Source organism: Jaculus jaculus, chromosome 7 (genome assembly GCF_020740685.1).
Source record: "Jaculus jaculus isolate mJacJac1 chromosome 7, mJacJac1.mat.Y.cur, whole genome shotgun sequence".
Classification (NCBI taxonomy): domain Eukaryota; kingdom Metazoa; phylum Chordata; class Mammalia; order Rodentia; family Dipodidae; genus Jaculus; species Jaculus jaculus.
In genome coordinates, this window is record NC_059108.1 from 110,244,604 (window position 1) to 110,272,374 (window position 27,771).

At 40.8% G+C, this 27,771-nt stretch overlaps 1 protein-coding gene across 1 annotated transcript in view; it reads left to right on the forward strand.

Annotated features, from left to right (window-relative positions):
* The window catches only part of Ktn1 (kinectin 1), a 136,297-nt gene that overhangs the window by 22,779 nt on the left and 85,747 nt on the right, over positions 1 to 27,771 (forward strand). Inside the window, exons 2-3 of the mRNA XM_045153896.1 lie at positions 21,664 to 22,218; positions 25,888 to 26,025. Coding sequence (XP_045009831.1) covers positions 21,693 to 22,218; positions 25,888 to 26,025 — 664 coding nt within the window. The 5' untranslated portion in view covers positions 21,664 to 21,692. The remainder of the gene's footprint in view (positions 1 to 21,663; positions 22,219 to 25,887; positions 26,026 to 27,771) is intronic.

The following is a 27,771-nucleotide window of genomic DNA, read 5'->3' on the forward strand; positions in this document are numbered from 1 at the left end:
TTCTGTTGGTCTCTTTCTGGCTCTCCAATAAATCAATAAATAAAATAATAAGAAATAATAAAAATTTAGTGATATAATTATAATGTCTTTTATAGAACCTCCAGTGCACCCATTTTACTCTTATTAATGACTTTGTTTCCCAATATTATTGAGAGAAGATTAGCATTGTAAAGAACATTTTTGGGCTGGAGAGATAGCTTAGCCTGTGGGAAGGGGAAGGGAGGAGAGGGGGAAGGAGAGGAGGAAGAGGAAGAAGAAGGGAAGGGAGGGGAGGAGTAAGGGCAAAGAAATGGGAGGGGAGGGATAGGGGGAAGGGAGGAGAGGGGAAGGGGAAGGTGCTTGCCTAAAGGGAAGGGAGAGGGGAGGGGAGGGGAGGGGAAGTGATGGGGAGAGAAAGGGTAGTAAGAGGGAAGGGGGTGGGAAAGGAGGGGGAGGGGAGGACTAAAGACTCATGTTTGACTCTGTAGGTCCTGTGTAAGGCAGTTGCACAGTGATGCAAGTGTGCAAGGTCGCACATGCGCACAAGGTGACACACACATCTGGAATTCAATTGCAGTGGCTGAGACCCTGGTGTACCAATTTTCCCTCTCTCTTGCATAAAAAAAAAAAAAAAAAAAAAAACTGTCCAGGGCTGGAGAGATGGCTTAGTGGTTAAGCACTTGCCTGTGAAGCCTAAGAACCCTGGTTCAAGGTTCAATGCCCCTGGAGCCACGTTAGACAGATGCACAAGGGGGCACACACACCTGGAGTTTGTTTGCAGTGGCTGGAGGCCTTGGCCCGCCCATTCTTTCTCTCTCTGCCTCTTCCTGTCACTCTAAAATAAATAAATAAAAGTGAACAAATAAGTTTATTAAAAAAAAGTCCAATCTGTTGGGCTTGCCTCAAAAACAAAACAAAACAAAACCAAAACAAAACAAAACAAAACACCAAAACATTTTGATGCTGGGCGTGGTGATACACACCTTTAATCCCAGCACTCAGGAGGCTAAGGTAGGAGCATCACTGTGAGTTTGAGGCCAGCCTGAACCTAATTCCAGGTTAGCCTGGGCTAGAGAGAGAGACCCTACCTTGAAAAAAGGGGGAAAAAACATAATCCCCATGGGGATAACTGGCATCCTCAATGAGAAGGGTCCTGTGGTGGGGGGAAGACAGGGATGAAGGTAATGATGGTACCAACATGTGCTGTTTACACACTGAGTATGTACATAACTAATAAAGAAAACAAAAGGGAGGGTACCATGTTCAGAACCTTCTACATCTATACCAGGTATGTTTCCTTGGTAGTGCGCTTATACTAGTCCTTCCACCTGGGTATAATGGTGCCCTTGAGAGATAATCTGTTCTTTCCTTCTGCTGTTTCCCCTTCGTGTTCATCAGTATTCTTGATGTTACTTTTTCATATACTGTATGGTTGATCTCCCTCTTAGTAGAATGTTAACTTTTGAAGTACAAGATTTGTGGCTCTGTTATTGTGTCTATTCAGAACATCCTGGAATACTGCTGACATAATTGATGCTAAGTTAGTCAATGGATGAGTTAATAATAAAGACTTGTGGAAGACAGCTGAAATGACATCTTCATAGGTATGATTTGAGCTGAGTTTTGAAGGATAGGTGAAGGCTTGATATAAAGGATAAGGTAGAGAACTTAGGAAGAAGGGAGAAGGCAAAGTGCTATACATTAAACTTCAGAAAGAGGCTCCTTTGCTTGCCTGATTTGGAACTCATCTTCCATCTGTCCTTGCCTCCCTTCCTCCCTCTTTCTTCCCTTCCTCCTTCTTTTCTTCCCCCTCCCCCATCTTCTTCACTTTCCTTCCCCTTTCCTCTCTCCCTCCCCTTCCTTCCCCTTTCCTTTCTTTCCCTTTCCTTTCCCCTTTCTACTCCTCTCCCCTCCCTTCCCCTTCCCCTCTCCTCCCTTCCCCCTATCCCTCCCCTCCCATTTCTTTGCCCTTACTCCTCCTCTCCCTTCCCTCCTTCTTCCCCTTCCTCTTCTTCCCATTCCCCTCCCTTCCCCTTCTCCTTCTTTCCCATCCCTTTCCCTCCCCTCCCCCTCCCCTTCCCTCCTACTACCCTTTCTCTTCCCCTTTCCTCCCCTCTCTCTTCCCCCTCCCCTTCCCTCCCCCTCCTCTTCCCCTTCCCTTCCCCTCCCTCTTCCTCTCACCCCTCCCTTTCCCTTTCCCTTCTCCTCTCCTCCCCTCCCTTCCCCTCAGCTCTCCTCCCTTTCCCTCCCCTGTTTTCCCCTTCCCTTCCCCTCCCTTCCCTTCCCTTCCCCTCCCCTCCCTTCCCCTTCTCTTTCCTTTCCTACCCCTTCCCTTTACCTTTCCTTCCCTTCCCTTTACCTTCCCTTCTCTTCCCTTTCCTTCCCCTTCCCTTCCCTTCCCTTTTCTTCCCCTTCCCTTTCTCTTTCCTTTCCCTTCCATCCCCTTCCCCTTCCTTGTTTTTTTATTTGAGGTAGGATCTCACTCTTGCCCAGGCTAGCCTTGCATTCACTATGCAGTCTCAGGCTGGTCTCAAACTCATAGAGATCTTTCTATCTTGGCCTCCCAAATGATTGGCTCAAAGGCATGGGCCACCACGCCCCAACACATGGTCATTTCTTTTTTTTTTTTTATTATTTCTTATTTTTTTATTTTTTCTGTTACTATTTTTTTTTCTGAGCGCTTTAAAAAAATTTTTACTAGCATTTTCCATGATTATAAAAAAATCCCGTGTTAATTCCCTCCCTCCCCTCACCCACTTTCTCCATCATATTACCTCCCCTTAACAATAATTGTATTTACATATATACAATATCAACCTATTAAGTACCCTCCTCCCTATCTTTGCCTGGTTTTGGTATCAGGGTGATGCTGGCCTCATAGAAGGAGTTTGGTAGAATTCCTTCTTTTTCTTCCTTCTTTTTCTATTTCCTGGAAAAGCTTAAGAAACAATGGTGTTAGCTCTTCCTTAAAGGTCTGGTAAAATTCAGCAGTGAATCCATCTGGGCCTGGGCTTTTTTTAGTTGGGAGATTATTGATAACTGTTCGGATCTCCATGTTTGTTATAGGTCTATTTAAGTGATTAATCTCATTTTGATTTAATTTAGGTAGGTCATATAAATCAAGGAAATCATCCATTTCTTTCAGATTTTCATACTTTGTGGAGTATATGCTTTTATAGTATGTCCCTATGATTTTTTGAATTTCTCTGGGATCTATTGTGATGTTACCTTGTTCATCTCTGATTTTATTAGTTTGTATCTCTTCTCTCTTTCTTTTGGTCAGATTTGCTAAGGGTTTATCAATCTTGTTTATCCTTTCAAAGAACCAACTCTTTGTTTCATTAATTCTTTGGATTTTTTTTTTTTGTTTCTATTTCATTAATTTGTGCCCTAATCTTTATTATTTCTTCCCTTCTACTGATTTTTGTTTTGCCTTGTTCTTTTTCCAAGGCTTTAAGGTGAAGCATTAGGCTGTTTACTTGTGACCTTTCTAATTTCTTAATATAGGCACTTAAGGCTATAAATTTACCTCTTAGAACAGCCTTCATTGTGTCCCAGAGATTTTGGTATGTTGTGTACTCATTATTGTTTGACTCTATAAATTTTTTGATTTCCTTCTTGATTTCTTCATTGACCCATTCATCATTTAGTAGTGTATTGTTTAGTTTCCATGATTTTGTGTATGCTCTGTAGCCTTTCTTGCCACTGATTTATAGTGTAATTCCATTGTGGTCAGAGAGAATGCAAGGAATTATTTCAGTTTTCCTGAATTTGTTAAGATTTGCTTTGTGTCCAAAAAATGGTCAATTTTATAGAATGTTCCATGTGCTGCTGAAAAGAATGTATATTCTGCAGCATTTGGATGAAATGTCTTGTATATATCTGTTAGGTCCATTCCTTCTATGACCTCATTTAGTCCACATGGCTCTCTGTTTATTTTTTCCCGGGATGACCTGTCAATTGATGAGAGTGGGGTGTTAAAGTCACCTACCACCACTGTGTTTGGTGTTATCTGTGACCTTAGTTCTAAAGTGTGTGTTTGATGAATTTGGGAGCCCCATGTTAGGTGCATATATGTTTAGGATTGTAATGTCCTCCTGTTGGAGTGTGCCCTTAATCAATATAAAATGACCTTCCTTATCTTTCTTGACCAACATTGAACTGAAGTCTACCTTGTCAGATACTAGGATAGCAACCTCTGCTTGTTTTCGAGGCCCATTTGCTTGAAACACCATTTTCCGGCCTTTCACCCTAAGATAATGTCTATCCTTTGTAGAAAGGTGAGTTTCTTGGAGACAACAAATTGTAGGATCCTGCTTTTTAACCCAGTCTGCAAACCTGTGTCTTTTGGTTGGGGCATTGAGGCCATTGATATTAAGAGATATTATTGATGGGCTGGAGAGATGGCTTAACGGTTAAGTGCTTGCCTATGAAGCCTAAGGACCCTGGTTCGAGGCTCGATTCTCCAGGACCCACGTCAGCCAGATGCACAAGGGGGCTCACGCATCTGGAGTTCGTTTGCAGTGGCTGGAGGCCCTGGCGTGCCCATTCTCTCTCTCTCTCTCTCTCTCTCTATCTGCCTCTTTCTCTCTCTGTCACTCTCAAATAAATAAATAATGAACAAAAAAATTTAAAAAAAGAAAGAGATATTATTGAAAGGTGTGTATTTATGTTTGCCATTTTTTTGTGGTTCCGGTTTTACCTGTGCTCTCTTGTGTTAACTAGTATTTGAGTATTGCTTGTTTTTTTCTAGGTTCCTTATATGTGTGCTTTTCCTTTTCTTCAGCATGGAGGATTCTATCAAGTATTTTCTGTAGAGCTTGTTTTGTCTTCAAATACTCCTTTAACCTGCTTTTGTCATGGAATGTCCTTATTTCTCCATCTATTTGAATGGATAGCTTTGCAGGATAAAGTAACCTTGGTTGACAGTTGTTATCTTTCAGAACTTGGAATACATCACTCCAAGCCCTTCTGGCTTTTAAAGTTTGTGTTGAGTAATCTGCTGTAATCCTGATGGGCTTGTCTTTGTAGGTAATTTGATTTTTCTCTCTAACTGCTTTCAATATTTTTTCCTTGGTGTGTGTGTTTGGTAGTTTGATTATAATATGACGAAGAGAGTTTCTTTCCAGGTTTTGTCTGGCAGGGGTTCTAAAGGCTTCCTGTATCTGCATTGGCACCTCTTTCCCAATTTGGGGGAAGTTTTCTTCTATGATTTTGCTGAAGACGCCTACTATGCCTTTGGAGTGGAATTCTTCTCCTTCTACTGTGCCCTGAATTCTTATATTTGATCTTTTCATAGTATCCCAAATATCTTGAAATCCCCACTCATACTTTTCTATAAGTTTGTCTCTCTCTTTGTTGGACTGTATTAGATCTGCCACCTGGTCTTCTAGCTTAGGTATTCTGTACTCTCCTTCATCTATTCTACTGGTGAGATTTTCTACAAAGTTTTTTATTTCATTAACTGTGTTTTTCATTGCTAGTAATTCTGACTGTTTTTTTTTCTTTATTATTTGTATTTCCTTATTTATGTCTTGTATTGCCTTCTTTATTTCCTGAAATTTGTGTCCTGCGTCGTCTTTGATTCCTTTGATTTCCTCTTTGAGTTCCTCTTTGACTCCTTTGATTTGTTCTTTGACTTCTTTGAACCTGTTTACAATCATTCTTTTGAAATGTTTCTCAGGCATTTCCTCTAACTCGTTCTCACTGGAGGCTATTTCTGATGCATTAATACTGTTAGGTGGATTTATTGTGTCTTGCTTTTTAGTGTTTCTTGTGTTATAATGTATATATTTTTGCATCTTGGATTAAGTTAATGCTTGGATTTTATAGTTAGCTAGGTATTCTTAGCTGTGTCAATTGATTTGATGTTATATATCTTCAGGATAGGAGCATAAGCTGTTAGGTTTGGCAGTTAAGGCTCTCAGAGTATCTACAAAGTTGTTCCTAGGGGTTGAGTTTCCCTGCTATGGGAGTGTTCAAGTAGGCTGAGTGGAATAAAATACAGGTAGATTCTAAAATTTAACTAAACACTGTACACATTCAATCCAAAACAGCACTGAATATTTATGCAAGAGCAGTTATTATAACAACCAGATCCTCTAGGAACAAAGAGGTTAAGATTTCTGGTCTGTTGAGGGATCCAAGTCAGCTTGTGACCAAGTGAAACCCTTCCCTGGTGCAATCCGAGTTACCTTTTTGGATGATTTTGGTCTCAGTCACGTTGCTGGCTGGGTCGTTGTGCTGCTGTTCTGATTTCTGGAGCTGGGCACTGGCTTTTCCTGCGGGGCAAACTGATCCTGGCAACTGTGGCCCTGCAGATTGGCACCCCCATTGCTGGAACTGCCACTGCTGCTCCTGAAGCTACTGCTGCTGGATCTGTCGCTGCTGCTGCTAAAGCTGCTGCTGCTGGGTCTGTCACCTCTGCTGGGTCCACCTCTGCTGCTTTAGCTGCTGTTGCTGCTTTAGCTGCAGCTGGATATGCGACTGCTGCCGCTGGATCTGCGATTGCTGCCTCTGAAGCTGCTGCTGCTGGATCTGCCACTGCTGCTGCTACTGGTTCTGCTACTGCTGGAGCCGCTAATGTTGCTGTGGGACCCTGCTCCTGCTTGGGTCCTGCTGATCACTCTCGTTGGTGTGGCTGGGTCCCGGAACTGCTGCTCTGTTCGTTGGAGCTGGGCTCAGGCGGTGGGGGAGGGGAGGGAGCCGCAGCTGCTCTGGATCTCTCGCTGTTCCATGTGTCCTTCTACCCCGTGGTCTGCTCCTCCGTTGCTCACTGCCGCTCTCCCTTCACGTTTCCCGAGTTGCGGAGAGCGCGGTGTGAGGGGAAGCTCCCCTCACCTGGCTTTTCCTGTTGCTGCCACTGCAGTCGGTGGACTTGCCGGGGCCACTTTTGTTGGCCTGTGTGGGCTCTGTATCTCTTCTATTTCTCCACTGCTGTTTTGATTTCCTATACACATCACTTTTTAGTAAAAGTGTGTATTTTGCTGAGTTTTTTCGGTCTTTTTCCCTCCTAGGCTGCTTTGGCGTGGTACCTATGCCGCCATCTTAACCGGAAGTCCCATGATCATTTCTTATTGTTGATTTTACCTTAGTAACCTGCGGATATTCTCCAGCTGATGGCTTATTTTCTTTTAAAAAGACATTTTAAAATCTGTTTTTTTATTTAATTATTTGAGAGCAACAGAAAGAGAAAGAGAGAGGGGGAGAGACAGAGAGAGAGAGAGAGAGAGAGAGAGAGAGAGAGAGAGAGAGAGAGAGAGAGAGAATGGGCATATCAGGGTCTCCAGCCACTGCAAACGAACTCCATACGCATGTGTTGCAGTCCGGTTCGCATTGCTGGTAGAAATCACCCAACCAAGAGTAGCTTCTGGGAGTAAGAGGTTTATTTTGGCTTGCAGGCTCGAGGGGAAGCTTCACGATGGCAGGGGAAAACGATGGCATGAGCAGAGGGTGGACATCACCCCCTGGCCAACATAAGGTGGACTACAGCAACAGGAAGGTGTGCCAAACACTGGCAAGGGGAAACTGGCTATAAAGCCCATAAGCCCGCCCCCAACAATACACTCCCTCCAGGAGGCATTAATTCCCAAATATCCATCAGCTGGGAACCTAGCATTCAGAACACCTAAGTTTATGGGGGACACCTGAATCAAACCACCACATTCTGCCCCTGGCCCCCATAAACTGATATCCATACATGATGTAAAATATAATGCATTCAGTCTGACTTTAAAAGTCCCCATAGTATTTTATCAATTCCAATGATGTTCATACATCCCCATAGTTCAAGATATTTTAACTGAGCCATAATACCAAAATATAACCTCAAAAAACCCGTAATGACACAGAATAAATATTCAAACTGCAAAAGATGGCATTGGGCATAGCAAAGAAACATTCAACCAATACAAGATTTAAAACAACCAGGGCAAACATCAAACTCTGTAGCTTCAAGTCCAGCAACTAGCCAGTGACAAATCTTCAAGTCCGATAATTCTAACCAGCAACAAGTCTCTGGCATTCCAATTCCGCCCCTCCAGCTAGGCTACTCACAGTCCTGGAAAACTTCATCAGGGCCGGCAGCACCTCTGCAGCCATCTCATGGTCCAGGCATCTCCACTGCAAGCCACGGTTCATCCTCATGGCCCCATGGGGTCTCTATGCAGGCAACCAGCAAACCTGCTTCACACTGCCCATGGCCATTTCCAAAACACAAGACCGTGTTGCAAACTCAATGACCCTCTTTCCAGCATTTCTTATACTCCACAATACCAGGTTGGGTGCCAATTTGTTAATCCAGGGGGGATTAAAGCAGACTTTGAAGAACAGGACACTCCTTGAGCACTCAGACCCCTTCAAAAGAGTTGACATTCTTCTTGTTGTCCTAGCACAGGTCAACTACCCCAGTCTCAAAGGTTGTAATCTCTCAGTTGCAGCTGAACGGGCAGCAGTTCACCCAAAGATTTTCCTTTCTGTGCCATATCCCTCTGCACACACCAGTTCATTTCTACGCAAAGCAACCCTGCACAACTTCTCAGGACATGGGCACAAGAGCAAGCTTCTCACACAAACTGCTAGCCCAGTCCAAGCAAAGCTCTTTCTCACCCTCATACGCCAAACTTCACAGTCCATAGTTCTTACTACCTTCAGGTCTTTCAGCCCTTCAGGTCTTTCAGCTCTGACCAGGATAGACCATCAAGCTGTACTTACAGCATTGCAAGGCATCTCTTAGGCCAAGGTTTCAAATCCTCTCACAGTCCTCTTGAAAATCAGCTCCAAAAGGCCAGAGCCACACAGTCAGGTGTCTAGCAGCAATCCCACTCCTCGGTACCACTTTACTGTTGCAGTCGGGTTCGCATTGCTGGTAGAAATCACCCAACCAAGAGTAGCTTCTGGGAAAAAGAGGTTTATTTTGGCTTGCAGGCTCGAGGGGAAGCTTCACGATGGCAGGGGAAAACGCTGGCATGGGCAGAGGGTGGACATCACCCCCTGGCCAACATAAGGTGGACTACAGCAACAGGAGGGTGTGCCAAACACTGGCAAGGGGAAACTGGCTATAAAGCCCATAAGCCCGCCCCCAACAATACACTCCCTCCAGGAGGCATTAATTCCCAAATATCCATCAGCTGGGAACCTAGCATTCAGAACACCTAAGTTTATGGGGGACACCTGAATCAAACCACCACAGCATGCGCCAACTTGGGCATCTGGTTTACATGGGTATTGGGGAATCGAGCCTTGGTCCTTAGGCTTCACAGGCAAGTGCTTAACTGCTAAGCCATCTCTCCAGCCCTCATTGTTCATTTTCTACAGAATCGTACTGAAAATTCTCAGCATTAGATTTGGATTTTTCTTTTCTTTTTTCCTCTTCTCCCTCCCTCTCCCCTCCCCCCTTCCCCTCCCCTCCCTTCCTTCCTTCCTTCCTTCCTTTCTTTCTTTCTTTCTTTCTTTCTTTCTTTCTTTCTTTCTTTCTTTCTTTCTTTCTGTCTTTCTGTCTTTCTGTCTTTCTGTCTTTCTGTCTTTCTGTCTTTCTGTCTTTCTTTCTTACTGTCTTTTTTAAGTAGGGCCTTGTTCTAGCCCAGGCTGACCTGGAATTCACTATGTAGTCTCAGGGTAGCATAGAGCTCACTGCAGTACTCCTACCTCTGTCTCCAGAGTGCTGGGATTAAAGGTGTGTGCCACCATGCCCAGCTGAACTTTGTCTTAAAAATATTTTTATTTTTATTTTTATTTATTTATTTGACAGAAAGAGGGAGAGAGACAAGAGAGAATGAATGAGCATGCCAGGGCCTCTAGCAACTGCAAATGAACTCCAGATTTACGTGCCCCCTTGTGCATCTGGATAATGTGGGTCTTGAGGAATCGAACTTGGGTCCTTTGGCTTTGCAGGCAAACTCCTTAACCACTAAGCCATCCCTCCAGCCCCTGGATAAACTTTTAAATTAATTTATTTTTATTGACAACTTCCATAATTGTAGACACTATCACATGGAAATTCCTTCCCTCACTCCACTTTCACCTATGAGATTCCACTCTCCCATCATATACCCTCCCCCTGTCAATCAGTCTCTCTTTTACTTTAATGTCATGATCTTTTCCTTCTATTATGATGGTCTTGTGTAGGTAGTGTCATGCACTGTGAGGTCATAGATATCCAGAAATTTATTTATTTATTAGAGAGAGGGAGAGAATGAGCACACCAGGGCGTGTAGCCACTACAAACAAGCTTCCTGTTCATCTGCCACCTGTTCATCTGGCTTTCGTGGAACCTGGAGAATTGAACCTGGGTCTTTAGGCTTTGCTGGCAAGCACCTTAACTGCTAAGCCATCTCTCCAGCCCTGTCTGTATTTATTTTATATTTGGTTTTTCGAGGTAGGGTCTCACTCTAGCTCAGACTGACCTGGAATTCACTATGTAGTCTCAGGGTGGCCTTAAACTCATGACGATTCTCCTACTTTTGCCTCCCAAGTGCTGGGATTAAAGGCATGCGCCACCACGCCTGGTCCTATCTTTATTTTTGAGGTGAAGAATTACTATGTTGGCTAGGCTGGCCTCAAACCTGTGGGCTCAAGTCATCTTCTCCTTTAACCTCTGGAAAGTTGAGACTACAGGCATGCATCACCATGATTGGTGTTAGCGGTACATTTTTGACCTAGGAAATGATTCTATCATTCATGGGGTCTTAGACTCCTCTCAGTTTCATAAAATAACCTTCTCTTGTTACACTCAAGTATTTCTGTATACATTGGTTTGATTTTCTCTTCAGATCTATTTGAATTATTGAAGTAATTTTATTATTTATATATTTGTGTGTGTGTGTGAGAGAGAGGAGGATGAAAGATTGAGAGAGAGGGGGAGAAAGAATGGGTGCCACTGCAAATGAATTCCAGACATAGGTACCACTTTGTATATTTTGCTTTGCGTGTGGAGAATCAAACCTGAGTTGTCAGGCTTTGCAAGCAAGTGCTTTTATCTGTTTAGCCATCTCTCCAGCCCTCGAAGTGATTTTTTTTTTTAAACTTTATTTGCAAGCAGAGAGAAGTTGAAGAGGGACAGATAGATAGAATGGATATGCCAGGTTCTCCAGGCACTGGAGATAGACTCCAGATGCAGGCACATCTGGCTTTATGTGGGTAAAGAATCAAACTCAGGTCATTAGGTTTTGTAGGCAAGTGCCTTAACCACTGAACCATCTCTCCAGTCCCCCACAGTCATTTTTTAAACATTATTTATTTATTTGAGAGAGAGAGAATATGAGAATGTGCATGCCAGGCCCTCAGCTGCTTCAAATGAACTCCAGACACATGTGTCACCTTGTGCATCTGGCTTGTATGGGTCCTGAGAAATTGAACTGATGTCCTTTGGCTTTGCTGGCAAACATCTTAACCACTAAGCCATCTCTCCAGCCCCCTCCCAAAGTCATTTTAATGATTATCTTTGGATATCTTTTTTTTCAAATATTTATTAACAACTTCTTTAATTATGAAAAGATACCTTATGGTCATACCCTCCCTACCCCCACTTTCCTCTTTGAAACTCCGTTCTCCATCATATCCCCTCCCCATCTCAATCAGTCTCTTTTATTTTGATGTCATGTTCTTTTCTTCCTCTTATGATGGTTTTGTGTAGGTAGTGTCAGTCACTGTGAGGTCATGGATATCCAGGCCATTTTGTGTCTGGGGGGAGCATATTGTAAGGATTCTTACCCTTCTTTGGCTTTTACAGTCTTTCCACCACTTCTTCCGCATTAGACCCTGAGCCTTGGAAGGTGTGATTGAGATATTACAGTAGTGAGCACTGTGGTCACTTCTTTCCAGCACCATGATACCTTCTGAGTCATTCCAAAGTCAATGCCATCTGAGAAGAGAAGAGTCTCTACCAAAAGTGAGAGTAGCATTAATATATGGGTAAGAACATTAGAGAAGTGCTTACTGGGCAGCTTGATAATCATAGTATATCCATTTATCCAGATAGCAGCAGTCGTTACACCCCTAGGACTCATGATTACCCCTGTTTTTAAGTTTTCAGTATCAGGGATGTATTCCCTCTCATGGAGTGGGCCTCCAGTCTAATTAGAGGGCAGTTGGTTTCCACTGTGACAGATGTGCCACTATTGCACCCGTTGGCTCATTTGGCCTGGCTGGCCAATTATAAGGCTTGCAGTGTCCACTGTTGAGTATCTTCACTGGTGATTTCTCTCTTTCCCATTGAACTGCATGCAGAATGGCTTTTTCTAGCTTTCTGTCAGTTGGTCTACATGGAGTATATTATCAGCTCAGATCCAACCAGGATTCCTAAGTGTCCTTGCAGCCCACGTATGTGGATTCTTCAGCAATAGGGTCTTACCATCTATTCCTAGTGGGAAACCAAGGGCCTCGGCAATGGCCTATAAAGTTTTTGGGGGCATCAGGGGCCTCTCTCGCCAATAACTCAATGGAAGTATCCCATCCCTGGCACTGAAAATTTTCTGGCAACAATCTATAGCTCTTGAGTGTTGCATTGTCCAAAAAAGTAGGATTCCATATAATTTATTATCTTTTAAGACAGTCTTGTTATGTAACCCCATGTTGGCCTTAAATTCTTTATCCTGTGCATTAGCAGCCTTCCAAGTGTACTGTAGTATCTTGATCACATTTTTAAATTTTTTTTACTTTTATTCTTTTGGCTTTTCAAGGTAAGGTCTTACTATAGCCCAGGCTGACCTGGAATTCACTATGTAGCCTCAGGGTGACCTTGAACTCATTGTGATCCTCCTACCTCTGTCCCTCCCAAGTGCTGAGATTAAAGGCAGGTGCTATCATGTCCGGCTTTTGATTGTAGTTTTACCTATTTATTAGTTTTAAGATTCTGATTATTTATTTGTAGAAGTCCTAATTCATATCTGCTCAGTCATTTTTATACTGAATAATTATTACTAGTGTTTATTGACTACACAAAGTAATGTGTATGTGTATACATATTTAGATAATGTTTCTGTAGCTGTTCATGTTGCAGTCATTGTTTTACCATTAAAATCAGTAAACTTTTACCCGTTTTGGTTAGGCAGTTTGAAATTCTGATAATTGTCTCTAGATTAATATGCCATTAGTTTTTTTCTTTTCTCTTTGTGTGTGTGTGTGTGTGTGTGTGTGTGTGTGTGTGTGTATCCCGTGGTGTGATGCGGTGCCTCACATGCTCACCTGCTGTAGGGGGTGCTCACATTGCTCTTCTGGAAGAGCTTTTTTTTTTTTTTTTTTTTTTTTTGCTAGTTTCTTTAGTGATTCTAGGGCTTCCAGGGCTCCAGTGATTTTCAGATTGCTATTCCCTGTGAGACTAGGGTTACAGGTGCACATGGCCAAGCCCAGGTCTTTACATGGGACCTGTAGATTTGAAGTCAGGTGGTCTTAGGCCCCCTTGGGTTCTTAGCTTGTGCAGGAAGTCTATTTAACTGCTGAGCCATCTCTCCAGCCCCTTTTTGTTTTATAAGACAGGGTCTTACTATGTGGCCTTGGCTGACCTTTAACTTGTAATCCTCCTGTTTTGGCCTCACAAGTGCTAGGGTTTCAGTCCTATATCACCATGTCTGGCTCACAAAATTTTATATCATAAAATTTAGGGCTGGAGAGATGACTTAGCGGTTAAGCGTTTGCCTGTGAAGCCTAAGGACCCCGGTTCGAGGCTCGGTTCCCCAGGTCCCACGTTAGCCAGATGCACAAGGGGGCGCACGCGTCTGGAGTTCGTTTGCAGAGGCTGGAAGCCCTGGCGCGCCCATTCTCTCTCTCTCCCTCTGTCTTTCTCTCTGTGTCTGTCTCTCTCAAATAAATAAATAAAAAATTAAAAAAAATTAAAAAAAATTTAATATATATGTATTTATTTAAAATATATATTATGTTAGTACACATGTATTTTAGTATCTTCTGAGAGTGTTATAAAAGTTAACTCAGTGGGCTGGAGACATGGCTTAGTGGTTAAGCGCTTGCCTGTGAAGCCTAAGGACCCTGGTTCGAGGCTCGATTCCCCAGGACCCACATTAGCCAGATGCACAAGGGGGCGCACGTGTCTGGAGTTCCTTTGCAGTGGCTGGAAGCCCTGGCGTGCCCACTGTCTTTCTCTGTCTGTCTCTTTCTGTCTGTAGCTCTCAAATAAAATAAATAAAAACTTTTTTTAAAAAAGGACTGTCTTCTTTTAAAAAAAAGTTAACTCAGTGATATAGCTCAATTCTTAGGAGTATAAATTTTAGGGGGGGGTGAGTAAATAGACTTTTAAAAACTAGTTGATTGGCATTCATAATACATACCTTGGTAAAATACAGACAATATTGTTGAGTGTAGGGACTTAAGCATGCTAGGCAAGCACTCTAACACTAAGCTTCACTCCTCGCCATACTGATAATATTTTGGAGTTCCTTAGAGTTGATAGTACAGGACTAAAAGCTCTCATTCTTTATTCTTTTTTTTTTTTTTTTTTAAATACCACATTTTTTTTTTTCTTCAGATTTTACAAAGGAGTGCGGAAAGGGGAAGGTTGGGAAGTGAGGGGAGATAAAGTGGGGAGAAGAGAAGTACACCTTGTGGAGCCCAGAAGGCCATGTGGGCCACATGTAGCTTCGGAGTCCATGTGACCAGATACGGATATGGATCTGGGGACAGAAAACATGGACAGAAAAAAGAACGTTTAAGGAGCTCCTGCCATGTGGGGAGCTAGAGGAGATAGAGAACCCATGTGTATAGTAAAGGCTAGGGGGCCATCCTGGCGAGGCATGGGTCTAGTCAGCCCAGGCACAGCCAAGGGAAAAAACTCATCCACAGCTGGAAGTTCCCAAGTGATCAGAGAAAGCTGTCATTCTTGTATGGTTTAACCTGGTTTCTGTATATACCTTTGGCAGTCTGGGGACCTGAAATCATTTGTAGACATTAATATGTATACTATTTTTTTCTTGGAGAAACAGGTCAGTACATTTAATCAGTTTCTTAAAGAACTTATATCTGAGTTAATAAGAGACTAGTGTAGAATATGCTTTGAGAATGAACTTGATTTCTTGTGATCCTGTGGATATTTCACTCCTGGCTCATTTAGAGAATTCTTGTTTACCATCACTGCCTGTTTCTTCATTTAGATTTGCATCCCACTAAAATTTAGGTGTAATCACTTTAAAAAGTAATTAATACTACAAAGCATGTCTAATAATGGGGGAGAAATTACATGAGTGATTTTTTTCATAGCTCAAAAGTGAAGCCTTTACTTGTGGCCATGTTATCAACTCAACAAACACGCTGAGCTACATATTGTGAGCTTAGCAAATGACCTAGTTCCATCAACTACAGCTAAAGTAACTTTATTTTAACTTGTTCTTTTTCTCTACCTTTTATTTTTTCATGCTTTTAAATCTCTTCCTATTTTGCTTTTCCCTTTGTTCCCTTATATTTCATACCCAGTTTCCCTTTGCTGTCTCATTTTACTAGCAGTTGGGGGAGCAGAGGCTGTGGAGGGTGCCTGAAGTTGTAGGGGGCTGTGAAGCTGGTCCCATGGCCTCTTCCTCAGGAGCTGGTCCTTGCTGTCTTCCCCTCAGGGTTTTAACTGTGTGAGTATGCGAGTGTGAGTAGAGAGTTCCCGCGCCTGGGCTCTGCTCCCGTGGCTCAGGCAGAGCAGGGAGCAGCGCAGCTCTTCGCAGAGACGAGCTCTGTGTCAAGAGCCGATTCTGGCTGCTTGTGTTGTTGCTAGACACTCTTGGTCTCTCCTGCTTCTCTGTGGGGGTTGTTAATTCCTTATACACCTTCAATTTTTGTTAGAAGAGTATATTGTAGTCTTTTTCTGCTTATTTCTCCCCCTAGGCTGCCATCTTACTGGAAGCCCTGAACATTTATGGTGTGTGTGTTATGTGCATGTGTCGGTGCAGATGTGCATGCTTGGTGCACATATGTGTAGAGGTCAGTGGAAAATATCCTCCAGTGCACCCAGTTTCTCACTGAGCCTAAAGCTGCTGTTTTTCATTTAGACCGCCTGGCCAGCAAGCCCCAGCATTTCTGTCTCCACCCTCTTAGCACCGGGGCTATAGGGCAGGGCAGCTTTGTATGTGTGTGACGGAGATGGAACTCAGGTCCTCATGTTTGTGCAGCTAGTGCTCTTACCTGCTGAGCCATCTCTCCAGCTCCTTGTAATTTTTTTCTTTCTTTTTATTCTTATTTATTTGAGAGGGAGGGAGGGAATGAATTGGTGCACCAGGGCCTCCAGCTGCTGCAAACAAACTGCAGATGCATGTGCCACCTTGTGCACCTGGCTTACGTGGGTACTGGGAATGGAGCCACGAACTGGGGTCCTTAGGCTTCACAGGCAAGCGCTTTACTGCCAAGCCATCTCTCCAAACCTTTCTCTGTTTTTTTTTTTTTAATATTTATTTTAGAGAGAGAGAGATCAAAAGAGGCAGATACATAGAGAATGGACATAACAGGGCCTCTAACCACTGCAAATGAATTCCAGATACATATGCCACCTTGTGTATTTGGCTTGTGTGGGTACTGGGGAATCAAACCTGGGTCCTCAGGCTTTGCAGGCAACTGCCTTAACTGTGAAGCCATCCCTTCAGCCCTGTAATTTTATTTTTTCTTTCTTTTCCCCTCCCTTCCTCCCCTTCCCTTCCCTCCCCTCCCCTCCTGTTCCCTTCTTTTCCCTTCCCTTCCCCCTCCTTCCTTCCTTCCTTCCGTTTCCTCTCCCCTCCCCTCCCCTTCCCCTCCCTCCCTTCCTTCCTTCCTACCTCTTTCGTGGTAGGTTCTCATTCTGTAGTTCTAACCTGGCCTTGAACTCATGGCAATCCTCCTACCTCTACCTCCAAAGTGCTGGGATTAAAGGTATAGGCCACCATGCCTGGCTAATTTTCTTTTTAATAAAGCTTAAATTTTTAAGGCAAGTAAGATATACTTATGATTCTTTTGTCACAGTCTTTTTTTTTTTTTCTTTTTTTTGTATTACCACTCCTGGTTTATGCAGTGCTAGAATCAAATCCTGGGGTTTGAGCAGAACTAAGCTACATCACTGAGCTCTGTTGTTAGGATTTTTAATGTCTTGGCTCTCTGGTTAGGCTTCCTCTGTATGCAGACTGAGTCCTTGGAGTTCTCTGAAGGAATCCTTTGAAAATCTGAAGAAATAAGTTCTTTCTGTTCCATATGGGACCTGAAACTTGAGACCCATCAGAACCTTTGAAGAACTTTGTTTTCTCACAGTTGCTGTCTTTCTCCCTGAACATTTACTACCTCCCTTTCTGTACAGCGGACTTGATCTGCTTCCTCTTTGCTTGACTGAAGACTAGTTTCCTACTTGTGAGCTGTGTGGAGGTACAGCTTCCTTTGTTAGGGCTTTTATACTTTGATGACATCTATGTCTGCTGCTAAATGCCTTTGCCTCCTTTCCTAATATGTTCTAACTCATTGTTTTTCTTCTTTCTTCTCCAGCTCTCTGGCTAAATAGAAGAGTCCTATATCCTGTGAAAACTATGTTTCAAAACAAAACAAACCACTGATCTTTAAAAGATTTCAGTTGAGGCTGGAGGGATGGCTTAGCAGTTAAGGCATGTGCCTGTAAAGCCAAAGGACCCAGGTTTGATTCCCCAGGATCCATGTTAGCCAGATGCTCAAGGGGATGCATGTGTCTGGAGTTTGTTTGCAGTGGCTTGAGGCCCTGTGTGCCCATTCTCTCTCTCTTTCTCTGTCAAATAGAAAATAAAATAAGCTGGGCGTGGTGGCACATGCCTTTAATCCCAGCACTCAGGAGGCAGAGGTAGGAGGATTGCCTAGGGTTCAAGGCCACCCTGAGACTACAGCCTGAGCCAGAGTGAGACCCTACATCGAAAAACCAAAATAAATAAATAAATAAATAAAATAAAATAAGTTGCTGGGCGTGATAGTGCATGCCTTTAATCCCAGCACCTGGGGAGGCAGAGGTAGGAAGATAGCTGTGAGTTGGAGGTCAGCCTGGGATGAATAGCAGGTCAGCCTGGGCTACAATGCGACCTTACCTTTAAAAAAAATTTAAAAAATTTAACCCAGGCCCAGAAAGCCAAGCGCCACATGTTCTTTCTCATGTGGATCCTAGCTACAGATGATTGGGCTTCTGCGTGAGAATGAAAATACTTAGTAGCAGTGGCCAGTAAGTTAAAAATGAGACATAAAGGGAAGAGAAAGGAAGGGAGGAGGGTACTTAATAGGTTGGTATTGTATATATGTAAGTACAATGATTGTGATGGGGAGGTAATATGATGGAGAATGGAATTTCAAAGGGGAAAGTGTGGGGGGTGGGGAGGGAGGGAATTACCATGGGATTTTTTTTTATAATCATGGAAATTGCTAATAAAAAATTTAAAAAATGAAATAAAATATGAAAATACATGGAGATAATGTATAAAATGTGAAATGCATAATATTTTATAATGCAGTAAGCTATATCTATTTGTGTGTTTAAATAGATTATTAAATAATCTATTTAAAAATGTTGAACAGGAAACCAGTAAGATCTTGAATTATTTGGAAAACTATAAAGCAAATTAAAATTGAGCTAAAAGATAGAAATTTGCATCTTTCTTACATATCATCATTTAGTGTACTTCTGTCATTATAAGAAAACTGTAAGAAGAAAGATGGGTTATAAAGACACTTTATTATGTTTTAACTAAATTATACTTGACTGGCAACAGAATCAATAAAATTGTAATAAGAAGGGGAACAGCACAATGATTTAATATTCTTTGAATCTCAAACATCTTAAATTATTTATTACCTCAGGAAATGTGTTTACATGATAATGTTATATGGCTCATTATTGAACTAAGTGCACCAATGACATTTATACATAATAAATATTTTATAATTTTGCTAAAAAAATTAAGAAATTCTAAAAAAAAGATTTCAGTTGATTAGTATCTTAGGTAGACACAACATAATTGTGTCTAACTTAAAAATGAGATAATTCATGCCAACATAAATTATCAAGGAGGTACAATTCTAAATAAAAGTTATTTTAGTATTTTGTTAGATGATTTCCTTTCTCCTTTAATTTAGGAAATCTTCCTATAGTAAGCCAAGAGTCATATTAATGCTATTTAAAAAATTGCTTATGGAAATATGAAGTTTTAAATGGTAGTCATAGAGATTATTAGCATGCTTGTTGAAAACTACTTTGTTCTCAGGTTCCAGTTCTGTTTCTGATATAGGTCATTGATGGTACAATGAATCAATAGCACTACATTTTAAAGTAAGCTATAAATTAATTGAAAGCCAGTTAAATTTAATAAGCTCAAGCCAACTATTTTGGCATATAAGATACATGTTCTGCCTAGCTTGACAACACAAATGTGAATATCTTTTTACTTTTACAAATTTATTATAGGGTCTTATTATGTAGGCCAGGTTGGCTTTGACCTTTCTATTTTTTTTTTTTTTTTTTTTTTTTGGTTTTTCAAGGTAGAGTCTCACCGTAGACCAGGCTGACCTGGAATTCACTATGTAGTCTCAGGCTGACCTTGAAATCCCAGCAATCCTACCTCTGCCTCCTGAGTGCTGGGATTAAAGGTGTGCGCCACCATGCCTGGCAGGCCTTGACATTTTTGTTTTGCATTTGTGTGTGTGTGTGTGTGTGTGTGTGTGTGTGGTGTGGTGTGCTTGGGTATGTGTATGCCCCTTCATGTGTGTGTGGCACATGTGTATGTATACATGCATGTGTGTGCATGCACATATGGTGGTCAGAGGTCAGTGTTGGATGTTTTTCCTCAGTTATCCTCCACCTTTTATTTTGAGACAAGTTCTCACTAATATAACGTGTAGACCAGCTAATCAGCCAGCCCAAGGACCCTCTACCTCCCCCTCCCCAGTTCAGGTCTTCATGTTTGTGTAGCTTCACTTTACTGACTGAGCATGACCTCTTGATCTTTTGCCTCGGCCTCTCAAGTGCAGGGACTATAGGATTGTTACAACACCTGTCTTGAGTAGCTTTATTTTATCTTGTAAAGTTCAGAAATTTTGTTAAAATGGTTCTGGGCAAGGCTTGTATTCAGTAAACTCAGATTCATTCAATTTAAGCATGTATTTGGGATGGAGAGATGGCTTAGTGGTTAAGGCGCTAGCCTGCAAAGCCTAATGACCCAAGTTCATTTCCTCAGTACCCACATAAGGCCAGATGTGTCTGGACTTCATTTGCATTGGCTGAGGCCTTAGCACACATAATCTCTCTGCCTCTCTTCCATCTCTGCTTGCAAATAAATAAATATATTTTAAAAAGCATATATTTTCTAGGCTCTAGAATGATTCTGCATTTAGGTAGGATTTGGTTTCTTTAATCATTTTTAAGGCTGATATTATAGAAACTTTAAATATTCATAAATTTATTTTTTTATTAAAAGTGAAGAAGTTAATTAACTTGCTTTAATTTGCTTTATCTTAACTAAGTATGTTCTAGGGTATAATTATGTCTGTGTTACACATCTTGCCTTTTCTCAACATATTGGAGATAACATAAGAATCTAACCTACTTATATATTTGGCTTACACATATTTATTGTAATGTTGATATCTAAAACTTAAACACTAGAATCATTTGTACCCTGAGTTTAATTCTAGCAGAAACTTATCTCCAATATAAGGAATATAGTTTCTGTGTTCAAGGCAGATATGGCTGAGTGGCCGGATAATACCTTTTCCCCTTCCTATTGTGTTAATCTAAATAGTAGGGTTGATGCCCTGTTGATGAGGAAAAGTCTTTTTTCCAGTATTTTGGATCTAACAGTCATGACCAATGGAATATAATTTGTTTTATTCATGCAGTAAGATGAAAAGATTCAAGAAAAGCATCTAATTTGTAATTGTATTCCAGATGCTATACCAAATCATTTGATTTAAAAAAAAATTTTTTTTTATTCTTGATGTATCCCATTACAACATGAGGCATTTTCTGGAATAAAGATGCTAGCATCGTGTCTGGAGAGGTAGCTCACTGGTTAAAGGTACTTGGTTGCAAATCTGGATGGCCCAGGTTCAATTCCCCAGTACCCATGTAAAGCCAGATGCACAAAGTGGCACATCCATCTGGAGTTCATTTGCAATAGCAGGAGGTCTTGACATGTCCTTTCTTTTCTCTCTCTCCCCCTCCCTCTCTTTCTCCTCTCTCTTTCCTTACAAATAATAAAATTAAAAAAGAAATATGATAGCAATTGTTTTACAGCTATAAATAAAGGAATGAACTACCTCTCTATTTTTTCTATTAAAAGTTTGTTAAACCTCTTTATTTTGGCCTACGTATAACAGTATATATACTAACATAATAAAAGAAAAATTCCAATTTTTAAACTAAGTATCAAAAGTGAGGCTAGAGATGTTTATAGTAGGGCATGTGGCTAGCATGTGTGAGGTTCTGAGTTCAATTCCCAGTACTACCCTTCCTCCTCAAAGAGGACAGTTAGGGAGTAGGAATTCTCTACCTTTAGGTCTTTTCACGGGATTTAAAGGTAGAAGGATATACTATAAACACTTGGTAGTTACCACCCTCTTCTTTCATAGCTTAGCTCAGTTGTGTTTGCCAGAGCCCATGTTTTAAACAACCTGCTTAGGTTTAGATTTGTGGGTTGAATTAGATCTGAAATCTAGTGATTTTGTCAGTTTAAGTTTTTATGACTAATAGAGACTGTTTTTATCTTTGTCTTTTTGTGTTTCCTCCTCATTTAGGTTTTATAGTTTAATGTTAAGAAAGCACCATGGAGTTTTACGAGTCAACATATTTTATTGTCCTTATTCCTTCAGTGGTTATTACAGTAATTTTCCTCTTCTTCTGGCTTTTCATGAAAGAAACATTATATGATGAAGTTCTTGCAAAACAAAAAAGAGAACAAAAACTTATTCCTACAAAAACAGATAAAAAGAAGGCAGAAAAGAAAAAGAATAAAAAGAAAGAAATCCAGAATGGGAACCTCCATGAATCAGATTCTGAGAATGTGCCTCAAGACTTTAAATTATCTGATGCTTTGGCCATAGAAGATGAGCAAGTTGTACCTGTTCCACTGAATGAGATTGAAACTTCAAGTAGTATTAGAGAAAGAAAGAAGAAGGAAAAGAAACAGAAGCCTTTATTTGAAGAGCAGGCCATCAAAGAGAGTGATATATTAAAGGTTCCTGCCAAAAAAGTAGAACCTGTCCCAGTTACAAAACAGCCCACCCCACCCTCTTCTGAAGCAGCTGCCTCAAAGAAGAAACCAGGGCAGAAGAAGTCTAAAAATGGAACTGGTATTAATCTTCTTGCCTTTATTCCATGATTGTATTGAATCCAAAACTGAGATTATTATTTTTTGTATGTTTGCTTTTGTTAACATTGTTGATAGAAATTAGTAAGGATCATAAAATAGCATTTTATTTATTTATTTTTGGTTTTTTGAGGTAGGGTCTCACTGTAGCCCAGGCTGACCTGGAATTCACTCTGTAGTCTCAGGCTGGTAACTCATGGACATCCTCCTACTTCTGCCTCCTGAGTGCTGGGATTAAAGGTGCGTGCCACCACACCCAGCATAAAACAGCATTTTAAACTTCATCTTAAACTATGGAAAAGACCTAATGGATGTTTATAAAATCTGGCTTTGATAGTTTTATTAAAATAACTTAAGAGCCAGGCGTGGTGGTATATGCCTTTAAACCCGGCACTCAGGAGGCAGAGGTAGGAGGGTCGCCATGAGTTCGAGGCCACCTGAGACTACATAGTGAAATTCCAGGTCAGCCTGAACTTGAGTGAGACCCTACCTTGGAAAACAAAAATACAAGCAAACAAACAAAAAAACTTGCACCAGGCATGGTGGTGTACGCCTTTAATCCCAGCACTCAGGAGGCAGAGGTAGGAGGATTGCCATGAGTTCGAGGCCACCCCAAAATTACAGAGTGAAATTCCAGGTCAGCCTGGGCCAGAGTGAGATCTTACCTTGACCCCCCCTCTAAAATATAAGTGTGTGTATTCAATATGCACAGCCTTTTATATAGTCATTATTATTGTATAGCAACTATTTAAATAGTATGTACATTATATGAGGAATTATAAGTAATTAGTGGTGCTTGAAAATAGGCAGGAGAATCTGGACTTGGTGCACACCTTTAATTCCAGTACTTGGAAGGCAGAAGTAGGGGATCACTGTGAGTTCAAGGCCAGCCTGAGACTACACAGTGAATTCCAGGTCAGCTTGGGCCAGAGTGAGACCCTACCTCAAACAAACAAACAAGCAAAATATATAAGAAAGAAGGCAGGAGAAATGTAGGTTATGTTTAAATACAGTGCCATTTTGTATAAGGGGCTACAGCTCAGCTCTTGGTACTGGGGATGGTTTCTGGAACTAAGGGTTATCAAGGAATGAATATATAATGAAAAACTGATGTGTGAAACCACAAATAGTTTGCTATATAGGAAGTTAGGGATTGAAATCATCAGTGTGTCTTAATTTATAGGGTTAAATTGGTTATTTTGGTCTTTAAATATTTGCTTGCTAGCTATATGTGACCAAGCATAGGACTAGAAAAAGCAAGGTTAAGCTCCACATGTTTTAGTGAGGAAGAAGGCCATGTAAGCTACTAGCAGTGTGACTTATGTGGGAGATGAATGAAGAATAAAAAAATCAGGAGAAACTGTTACTTATGAGGACTGGGTCAAAAGGCTTACAAAAGAGGGACTACCTAAGATTAGTCTTGAAGAGTGAATCCCTTCAAGCAAATAGTGAATCTCATTACACAGTGACAGAATATCATGTGTAAGGGCACAGAAGGAGGTAATGTCTTGTATGAAATAGAAAACAGTGAATAAAACTGAAAGGAAGCAGCTAGATCATGATGGTTTTTGTGTACCATTTTAGGAGGTGCAGCTTACAACCAGATTAATTAGGTGGTTAGATTTACATTTTATTTTATTTGTATTTAATTTTACATTTTTTTTGAAGAATAGTTTAATAAGTATACTTCAAGGGAGCTGTGTGCATTGGGTAGTAACTAGATTACTGCCTGCATCTAGATTTATATTTTATAAATAACTGGCAGAATTTGTGAGATTAGATTGCCTGGGGACAATATTTCATTTGGGAAGAAAAGACTGTAGTTGGTGCAGTGTTCCAAAGTTGAAACATAGAGCTGAGCTGGTAGTGCCAAAAGGGGTAGACAGTAAGATAAGACCAAAGCTCATCTCACAAATTCTGCGTTAGATCAAGATTGGAACTGTGACCTGTGAGCAAAATCTAGCCATCTTTCTGTTACTTTATTTAGTTTTTGGCCAAGAATAATTTTACATTTTGAATGGTTGTGGGAAAATCAAAAGAAGAATATTTGTGAGAGATAAAGAAATTATGAATCAAGCCTTAGTGCCCATAAGTTGTTAATGAGCATAGCCACTTACTCATTTGCATAATTTGTGACTAGCTTTCATAGTCCAGAAACAGACTTGAATGGTTGTGACAAAATTTGTAGTGAGCTGCAAAACCTAAAGCATTTACTGTCAAGACTTTGACAAAAAGATTTTTTCACCCCAGATAAAGACTTCTGTAGGGACTGGCTGTGAATAGAAAGAATGCTTTTATTTTCAGGTGCCATTCACATATAGACTCTTGAGGGAACATTTGGATATTGAAATATGAGTGTAGTACAGGTTCAGAAACCTTAAGTGTGAAGGTGGTAGTTGAAGTCATGGGTATAGGTAAGTTCATCTAAGGCAAGTGTTACAGTTGAAGATGTAACTGAGAAATACAAACATTTGAAGCCTTCCATAGGAACAGTTTATAAAGGAGATTCTGGAGGAATATTATGAATATAAGAAGAGAATTATGGGAGCTGATGGGAAAGAATATTATACTTTAAAATACATACATCAAAGTTACTATTTAATTTTTTTTTTTTTTTTTTGAGATAGGGTCTCCCTCTAGCCCAGATTAACCTGGAATTCACTATGTAGTCAGGGTGGCCTTGAACTCATGGTGATCCTCGTACCTCTGCCTCCCAAGTGTTGGGATTAAAGGCATGCGTCACCATGCCCAGCTATTTTAACCATTTTAAAATGTGTAGTTCTCTGGTGTTACTGTATATTCACATGTTGCATAGTCATCACCAGCCACCTCCACAACTCTCATCTTCCCCAGTTGAATCTTTGTACCTATGAAACCTAACTTCTGTTTTCAGTCTCCAGCCCTTGGTATCCATCATTCTATTAGAACCTCATATAACTGATGTGGTATACTATTTGGTCTTATGTGACAGACTTAATTTCACTAGCATAGTAGAGAGGAACTTAGAAACAAACAAACCAATCAACCAAAATGGTGAAGAACAACAGAGTGACATGTTAAAGAGAAGCCAAATAACTAATTGGAACGAAGGGGTTCAGTGCAGGAGGATACAAAGAGGGAGAAAAAGGAGGGTGGTAGGAGGGGATTATGATTCAGGTACATTGTGTGTATGTAGGTAGGTGGTCAATAAAATGTTTAAAAACAGTAGCTAGGTATTAGTGTTATTTGTAGAGTATAGCATTTGGGAACTGGAGAGGGGTTAATCCTTTATTGGAGTGGGAGAGATAAAACTCAGTTGGCAGTTACTTGGAAAGTGATTGTTAGAAAAGGAAGAACAGAATGTTCTTCTGTTATATATAGTAGAGGGAAATGGATGTGGAAAGCTGGGAATTACATTGGAAAGGTTTTAATTTTAAAATGATAGTTGACCATACTATAGTGAGTAGGGCTAAGGATGTATTAAGGGCCACGTACATTGAAGATGTGATATTGTGGATAAGAAAGCTAGAATGAAAAGTCACTGGTGAGAGACTGAATATCAGACTTTAAGCTTTGAGTGGTAAAGCATTCTGGAAATTATTCCTTAATAATTGTATTTATTCAGACATGTTTATTGTTTACTTTGATTTTTTTTCATTTATGTTTAATACAGATGACCAGGATAAAAAAGTGGAAACTCTCATTGTACCTTCAAAAAAGCAAGAAGTATTACCCTTTCATCAAGAGACTAAGCAAGAAGGTAGCTCAGGAAAGAAGAAAGTTTCATCAAAGAAGCAGAAGGCAGAAAATGGTGAAATACGTAGATATGTGTTTATTATATATATATACACATACACACACACACACACACACACACACACATATTACTTTAAAAATAATTTCATTCATTTACTTGAGAAGGGGACAGAGCGAATGAGTTGAATTCTAGATCCTCTTGCTACTGGAAACAAATTTAAAAACATGTACCTGGTTTTATGTGGGTACTGGGGAATTTTTTAAAAAAATATTTTATTTTTATTTATTTATTAGAGAAAGGAAAAGAGGCATGTAGAGAGAAAGAGAATGAGCATGTCAGGGCATCCAGACACTGCAATTGAACTTCAGAAGCATGGGCCACCTTGTGCATCTGGCTTATATGGGTTCTGGGGAATTGAACCTGGGTCCTTTGGCTTTGTAGGCAAGTGCCTTAATTGCTAAGCCATCTCTCCAGCCCTGTTTATATATTTTTAAAATTTTTATTTATTTATTTGCAAGCAGAGAGAGAGAGGAGAGAGAGAGAAAGAATGGGTGCACCAGGGCCTCCAGCCATTGCATGTGGCCAGATGCATGTTACACTTTGTTAATCTGGCTTTATGTGATTATTGGGGAATTGGACCTGGGCCGTTAGGTCTTTCAAGCCAGCACCTTTAACCACAGAATTATCCTTCCAACCCTCTGGATTTTTTTTTTTGAAGCAGGATCTCACTCTAGCCCAGGCTAACCTTGAACTGATGGTGATCCTTGTACCTTAGCCTCCTGAGATTAAAGGCATGAGCTACCATGCTCAGCTTTAGTTATGTATTTTATAAATGCTGATGCTAGAGAGGCACACTAGGACAGGAACCCTGGAGACTTCCTGGGCTCTTTAATTCCCAGTTTAATGTGTGATGTAACAGTTGTAATTCTAATCCAAGTCTAAAATCCACTTTAGCCTTATAGCTTGCATTGCTTTGCTATTAGGCTTAGTGTTCAAAATCTTTTTTTTTGGTTTTTTCGAGGTAGGGTCTCACTCTAGCCCAGGCTGACCTGGAATTCATTATGGATTCTCAGGTTAGCCTTGAACTCAAGGTAATCTTCCTACTTCTGCCTCCCAAGTGCTGGGATTAAAGATGTGTGCCACCACGCCCAGCTTTCAAATTCTTATTAGATTTCTTTCACATTAAAATTATGAGCAAAGGGCTGGAGAGATGGCTTAGCAGTTAAGGCACTTTGCCTGCAAAACCTACTAGGTTCGACTCTAGTATCCATGCAAGCCAGGCACACAAGGTCACACATGCGCACAAGATGGTGCATGCATTTGGAGTTTGATTGTAGTGGCTCAAGGCCCTGGCATGTTAGTTCTCCTGTCATAAAAAATAAAATTAAAACAAAATTGTAGCTAAAACAACAACAACAACAAACAAACAAACAAAACCTCCCCACAACATTGTGAGCAAAATTAGGAGGCTTCCTTTCTCCACTGTTATGTTATTCTGGAAGTTTTGTTAAGTGTAGTAAGTTGTGCCTTGGACATTAAAGATATAATTTTATTTACTTATTTTTTTTTGAGGTAAGAGTTTTTATTCTAGCCCAGGTTGACCTGGAATTCACTATGTAGTCTTAAGGTACCTTTAGACTCACAGTGATCCTCCTATCTCTGCCTTCAAGTGCTGGGATTAAAGGCATACACCACTATGCCTGGCTGGCTATCTGTCTGTCTGTCTATCTATCTATAATCTTTAAAATATTTTTATATATTTATTAGAGTGAGAAAGGGAAGGAGGGAGAGAGAGAGAAG